The sequence below is a fragment of the Nicotiana tabacum genome, chromosome 5 (assembly GCF_000715075.1).
Source record: "Nicotiana tabacum cultivar K326 chromosome 5, ASM71507v2, whole genome shotgun sequence".
NCBI lineage: Eukaryota > Viridiplantae > Streptophyta > Magnoliopsida > Solanales > Solanaceae > Nicotiana > Nicotiana tabacum.
In genome coordinates this window covers 130,172,523-130,179,373 of record NC_134084.1, presented here as the reverse complement: position 1 = coordinate 130,179,373, position 6,851 = coordinate 130,172,523, and the positions used below count along the sequence as shown (strand labels likewise).

At 35.2% G+C, this 6,851-nt stretch overlaps 1 protein-coding gene across 1 annotated transcript; it reads right to left on the bottom strand.

Annotated features, from left to right (window-relative positions):
• Positions 1-226: 226 nt before the first annotated feature.
• On the bottom strand, positions 227-2,915 carry LOC107809145 (subtilisin-like protease SBT3). The gene has a single exon (XM_016633738.2). The coding sequence runs from the start codon at positions 2,652-2,654 to the stop codon at positions 339-341; it is 2,316 nt and encodes a 771-aa protein (XP_016489224.2). The 5' UTR covers positions 2,655-2,915; the 3' UTR covers positions 227-338.
• Positions 2,916-6,851: the final 3,936 nt, after the last annotated feature.

The following is a 6,851-nucleotide window of genomic DNA, read 5'->3' as shown; positions in this document are numbered from 1 at the left end:
ATTCAGTATAGGTCCAAGCTAATCCTTTGTTCCATATCTGGGAGCTTATTAAAACAAGTGAACTAAAAAAAATTCAGTTCTTCTAGCACTGCATTTTTTGTCTAGCCAAACATTCTCCAGAGAGGTCAATAAATGGATACAATACTTCATGGTGTATCTGCAAAAAGCATCTAATGGCTTTAGTTCTATGTAGCAACAAAGTTTTAAAGATCAATAAAGTCATGCCTTTTTTATAACAATTTTTTTTATTTATTTAACAATTACTTCAAACATACATTTGCTTTGCCATTAGAGAGTTACAAACTCACAAATGCAACAGTTTTGTTAACTGCAGCATTTCAGGTCCAGGCATCAATCTCTGGAGCTACTACTATAGGACTTCTTACTGTGTGATGACCGTTCTCTTCCACCCAAGTGATTGAACCAGATTGTGCTTGATCTTCCGCAATGCCCTTGTAACGTATGGTCAGATAGTAGTCCTGTTTCTGATTTTTCTTCTCAAACACCAAGGTCTGCGGAGAGATGGAAATTGTAGAGTTTTTCGGTGCTTTCACTTTTACTTTATACGTAGCTGCACCAACTCCAACATTTGTGACTGTCCTCTTGAATTTCTGTTCCAACCAAGTGTAGTTCCCATATGGGCTAAAGAGAGCAATAAATGAAGGGTAATTGATATCATTGGATGGATTTGAGCAGTTGTGCTTAGCTGATGATCTAGCAATTGTTCTGAATTGCGCAACTGTCAAATTCATGGAGCAGAGAAGGTTCACATAGTCTTGTGGAGTGGAATCATATACAAGGCCTGGATCAACTGCACGATTTGGATCAACGAGTCCTGCTCCCATGGCTAATGATGTAGCATCACTCTTAACCATGTAATCCGGAGTCTTGATTGGTTTATCAGTATTATCCAAAGGATTGGCTGTGGTCATCATGGCAGATCGAATAGCTGAAGGACTCCATTCGGGATGTGCTCCTTTTAGCATTGCAGCAATTCCAGCAATGTGCGGAGCAGCCATTGAAGTGCCTGAGTCAAGACTGTAATCACTATCCAAAATTGTACTGACACCAATAACTGCAGCTGAAACGTTTGATGGCCAGGCTGCTAAAATCAACTCTCCTGGTGCCATAATATCTGGCTTTGCAACTCGCAGATAGCTTGCAGAGGGGCCTCTCGAGGAAAATGCAGAAACGACTGGAGCAGGCTTTACATCAATATGTGTTTCCTGGAAACTGATGCTAGCTTTAGGTTTAACACTTTTGGTGGCATAATCTATCACTTGTTTCCATTCCTTGCTGCTTATTACAACTCCAGGGTTAGGAAAAAAAGTTGAGGCTAATACATCCGGATCGTCATAAACATAGATTGCAGCTCCAAATTTCGACTCTGAGATGGCCCCCATTTGATCAGAGACTGATAAGTCTTCTTGTGCAGTGCTATAACAAATCATGATGCTACGTTCAGCATTAGGGACTTGGGATAGTGGGTTAGATGAATCACAAGTAGATAAACTTCCATTGTTAACCAAATGAAAATCCTTGATCATGGTTCTCACTGGAAACAAGCTAAATCCAGTAATCTTTAAGCCATTCCCAAGAGTTAAAGTCCCTGAAAATGATCTGTCAGTACTGCATGATGCCACGGTAAAGATCCACGGGACTCCATTATTTAAAGTTCCCATTTCAGGACCACTATTTCCAGCTGAAGCGGTGACTAAGACACCTTTCATCATGGCACCAAAAGAAGCTATTGCAATAGAATCTTCATACAATGGAATTTTAGCATACCCATACGAAATGGTCAGTATGTCTACACCATCTGCAACAGCTTGATCCATAGCAGCAATTAAATCTGAAGTAAAGGTTCCTTCTTCAAAGCTAAACTTATACACAGCTATCCTAGCTCGTGGCGCGATACCTCTTGCTGTTCCAGGAGCATATCCAAAATATGAAACTCCTTTAGCAAAACTACCAGCAGCAGTGGAGGCAACATGGGTGCCATGACCTCTAGTATCCCTTGCAGAATTCATGGAAATATTTACACTAGGATCATCAGCCAAAATCCCCTTATTGAAATAATTTGCTCCAATGAGTTTCCTGTTGCACAATGAGGAATTGAACTCTGTTCCTGGCTTGCATATTCCCTTCCACTTTTTGGGAATTTCAGACAATCCATCATCCCTGAAACTAGCAGATTCTGGCCAGATACCAGAGTCAAGTACACCAATAATAACATCTTGACCAAAACCAGAAGCTGGCCATAGACCAGAAGCAGGATTGAGCTTAAGAAACTCAGAAGTATGCGTAGTGTGAGCTTCAACAGTCCTATCTTTATAAGCTGAAAGAAATCCTGATGATTTCTTGAGAGCTTCAAGTTCATCTTTAGACAAAACAGCACTGAATCCATGAATGACATTATCATAAGAATAAAGAAGCTTTGGAGTTAGATGGTGATCATTTGGAGTAGTGGAAACATCAATCTTGATAGCATCAATAATGGAGGAATGCCAGTTTTGGTGACTAGCAAAGATTGTAGGCATAAAAGATTTGTCCAAATGGACAATGTAAGTGGACCTCTGTGCTGAGATTCCTAAAAACAAAGAAAGACACAAAAGAAACCAAGAAAACATGAGAGGAGGTAGTCTTGTCTCCATAGTTTCTAACTCTCTACTTGTGTTTTTTCCTTCTATGACTTAGCCTCCTTTTAATACATTCTAAGAAACAGCCATGGTAGGTTAATTACAATGGTTGGTTACTCAAGTGTCACTTTAATGATACAATGTCACTAAAATTATTTGTAACCAAAAAGTTATAAAAACTTGCCTAGCATCACAAAAGGTCACTAAATAAGTTTTTGTGCCAAAAAAATCGTTCAACTTTGCACAAGTATCACGTACTTAATATTATGTCTAGTGTCATCATGTCATCTTTGTTTCCTTCCGTAATACTTAGGCAAAGTTAATTAAGGTGAAAGTTGAACGATCATCATGAAATAAAATCAATTATGACTAGTCGAGTAGATAATGCAATTGGAGCACTTGTTAAGCTGTCATTTTCTAGGACTGCTTTATTTGAAAGAGAACAATAAGTAAATCAGTGGACCTGATCACTTTTGTTAGTGAAAATTAAAGTTTCGTGCTTCATGTTCACATACTACACAAAACGAATTTTTGCACATGCACTAAATCATATTTCAAGTGATAGTTGAAGTTAGAATACATACATATATATATATATAGATACATACATATTAACAATGATCAAATAACAAACCTTATACAAGAGGGTCAAATGGTTTTGCATGTCTTCACAAACTTGGTTTTAGTTCTATAGCCTTCTTTTTTTTCTACACATGGAAAATTTACTTTTACTAATAAGAGATCTATCTTTTACACATATTTAAAAAAAGGACATTTTCTTAGTTTCAACATTGTAAATGGTCATGGAGACTATCGGGTCAAATGGTTTTGTGGGTCCTTTTTTTTTTTTGTATATACGTACAAAAGAGTGAAAGACATATGTTATATATTTGTTGCTTTAATGTACATAGGGGATATATGTAAATATTTCCCATAAAAAATGTTAGGCAGAATGGCCTAAATGCCACCTATACTTGTGCCACTTTGTCATGCCGGTTTTCAAACTTAACAATTTGCCAATTGAACACTTACACTCCTTCAAACCGTATATAATAAACGCTTATGATAGGAGGCTGTTAGTGCGTGTAATACAATCTCCTCCATGTTGGTTGCCATGTCAGAAAATAACAATGTGTAGATGTCATGTCACATGATAGATTAAAAATAATATAAAATCAAAAATAAAAATAAAATTCAAACATTAAAATCATCATGCTTTTTCCGTTTCCTCCGACCACCGAGAATTCTCGCCGGTGAATTCTTTCTTATCTCCAATTACCCTGTGCCTTCTCTCACATGTGTATGCCCCAATCTAGAAATTGATTACAAAGAGAGAAACAAAATAGAATTTTGATTACAATTACATAGGGAACAAAAACTAAAAATTGGGGTTTGGGGAATTCGCGGAGTGAAATATAAGGAGTGATTATCCAAATCTGTGTTATATATATACAAAGAGAAATAAAATCGAATTTTGACCTAATATTACAGAGAGAAGGGGGCTATACCATTCCATACCTTAGCCTTTCTCTCACCTTCCCCTCTTTTCTTCATTTTCTGCCACATCTCTTCTTCTTCTTCTTCTTCTTCCCTTTTCCTCTTTCTTTGTTTCTTTGCATGCAAAATTCTTCTTCCTCTTTCTAATTTTCTGCTCATAATTGCTGAGAAAAACAAAACAATAAAAAAAAAGATCAAATGGGTCAAGGCAAGAACTGGGCTTCCTAAGTGGTTTCTTGTAAGTTATTTTTAGTGATCAAACTGATATGTTGGTCCTGTTGGATGTTAGTTGTGGGAATTATATCAATGATTTGCACTAAGGAATTTAATTTAAATCTCAGATCAGTGTTAAGTCAAATTTATTGTTTACACTCGCTTTGTATGCATGTATTTCACACATTGTCCAACTGAGCTGATTCAATGCCACATAAGATTGGTCAATGGTCATAAGCGTTTATTATATACGGTTTGAAGGAGTGTAAGTGTTCAATTGACAAATTGTTAAGTTTGGGGACCGGCATGACAAAGTGGCACAAGTACAGGTGACATTTAGGCCATTCTGCCAAAAATGTTACTTTAGTATGTTTTTCTTTTATTAATTTGAGATATGCGATTTTGACGTTAACTAGACAAAATCTTCGACAAGTTGCAAAAAATTCTGTGTGTTATGAATAGTTTGTATATTTGATACTACTTTGGATGCTACATTAGATGCTCATGTTGTGAATAACTTAAAGATTAAATTTCCTACTTTATGTCCATCATCTTTACTTTTTATGCCTATAAAAGGCCATGTAATTGCAATGGAAAAATACACCAAAGTGAAGGAAGAAAACACTTCTCCCTTCTTTCTATCTCTTCTTATTTACATTTTACTGCATTACTTTTATTTTATAACACGTTATCAGCACGAAGCACTAATTTTATTCTTAACTCCCGCTAAGTTGAGCCATATTTTATTAAGGTATGTATCATTATAATTATCTTATTTATGGCAGTACATATCATATGTTCACTGTTTGCAGATTACTTGTGCACTTGGGCATCTTAAATAGTTTAAGTACATTGCAGTGATTAAATAACTATTTCCTTCCGTGCTCAACTCTTAGAGGACCTCAAAGTCATCAAACTAGCTATGCACTAATGTCATGGACTCCCTGGATCAAAACATATCTTTAAGGCATTTTGAAGAACTGTGAGAAATAAATTGACAAGCAATAATTTTTTAATTACTTTATATTTATTGGAACATATAAATAATGTTAGTCACGTTCAATTCTATTAACACATATATATCAATAATATAAAGTGAAATGAAACAAGTATGTAATTTCTACTTTATGGCAAGAATAAAATGAAATAGTAGATTGTTAACATGATATAGCTCTATTTTCATTTCTTTTACCTTAATCGTTTTGTTTTCATTAATTGTTTATTATTATAATTATTTCTCTAACTTATTTATCTTTTATGATAGTTTTCACTATGTCAAATTTATCAAAACTTGAATTTGTGGAACTTGACATCACCGGAAGGAACTATTTATCATGGGTTCTTGATGCTGAAATTCACCTTGACGCTAAAGGTTTTGGAAATACTATTATACAAGGAAATGACGCATCAAATCAGGATAAAGCGAAGGAATTTTCCTTAGTCATCATCTACATGAAGGGTTAAAAACTGAATATTTAACCGTAAAAGATCCACTTGAATTATGGATTAATTTGAAGGATCGATATGACCACCTAAAACTTACGGTATTACCAAAAGCTCGGTATGAGTGGATACATTTAAGGTTGCAAGACTTTAAAACCGTAAGTGAGTATAATTCTGCTATCTTTAAAGTAAGTTCTCTATTAAAATTATGTGGAGACACTATCACAGATGAGGACTTATTGGAAAAAACATTTTCTACTTTTCACGCTTCAAATGTGGTGCTACAACAACAATACCGTGAAAAAGGTTTTAAGAAATATTCTGAGTTAATCACATGCCTACTTGTGGCTGAGCAGAATAATACTCTATTAATGAAAAATCATGAAGCTCGTCCCACCGGGTCAGCTCCATTTCCGGAAGTGAATGCTGTAGCAACATATGATAAGTTTGAAAGAAAACAAAATAATTACCGTGGTCGTGGACATGGTCGTAAATGTGGACGTGGTAGGGGGCGAAACAATTATCGTCATTATGGTGGAAATAAATTGGAGAACAATAAGGGTTCTCAAATTAATCATTCAAAAGGTAAAACTAGTATGTGTCACCGATGTGGTATGAGAGGTCATTGGGCACGCATTTGTCGTATGCCAAAACATTTTGTCAAACTTTATCAATCCTCCCTCAAGAAAAAAGAAAATAATGTGGAGGCACACTTGACTTTTCAAAATAATGATGATGAAGCAGGTCCCTCAAATAAATATGATTCTAACGCACATCTTGCATATAAAGATGATAATTTTGAAGGCCTAACAAATATTACTCATTTAGAAGTTGGAGACTTCTTTGAGGATATTGACTGAAGAACTAATCATCTTACTGGGGAATGAAGCTATAAAAGTTGTTATTTTTATGTTTGCAACTAGTTTATTTTTCTTGAGTGTATTTTCCTAATGCATCATGTGTTGCTAGTTTCTACATTCCTAATGTATTTCTTAATATTTTTTTTTCCGCTTGTCTTTCATATTTCTTATGATGTATTATTTGTTTTTGTTTTTATGA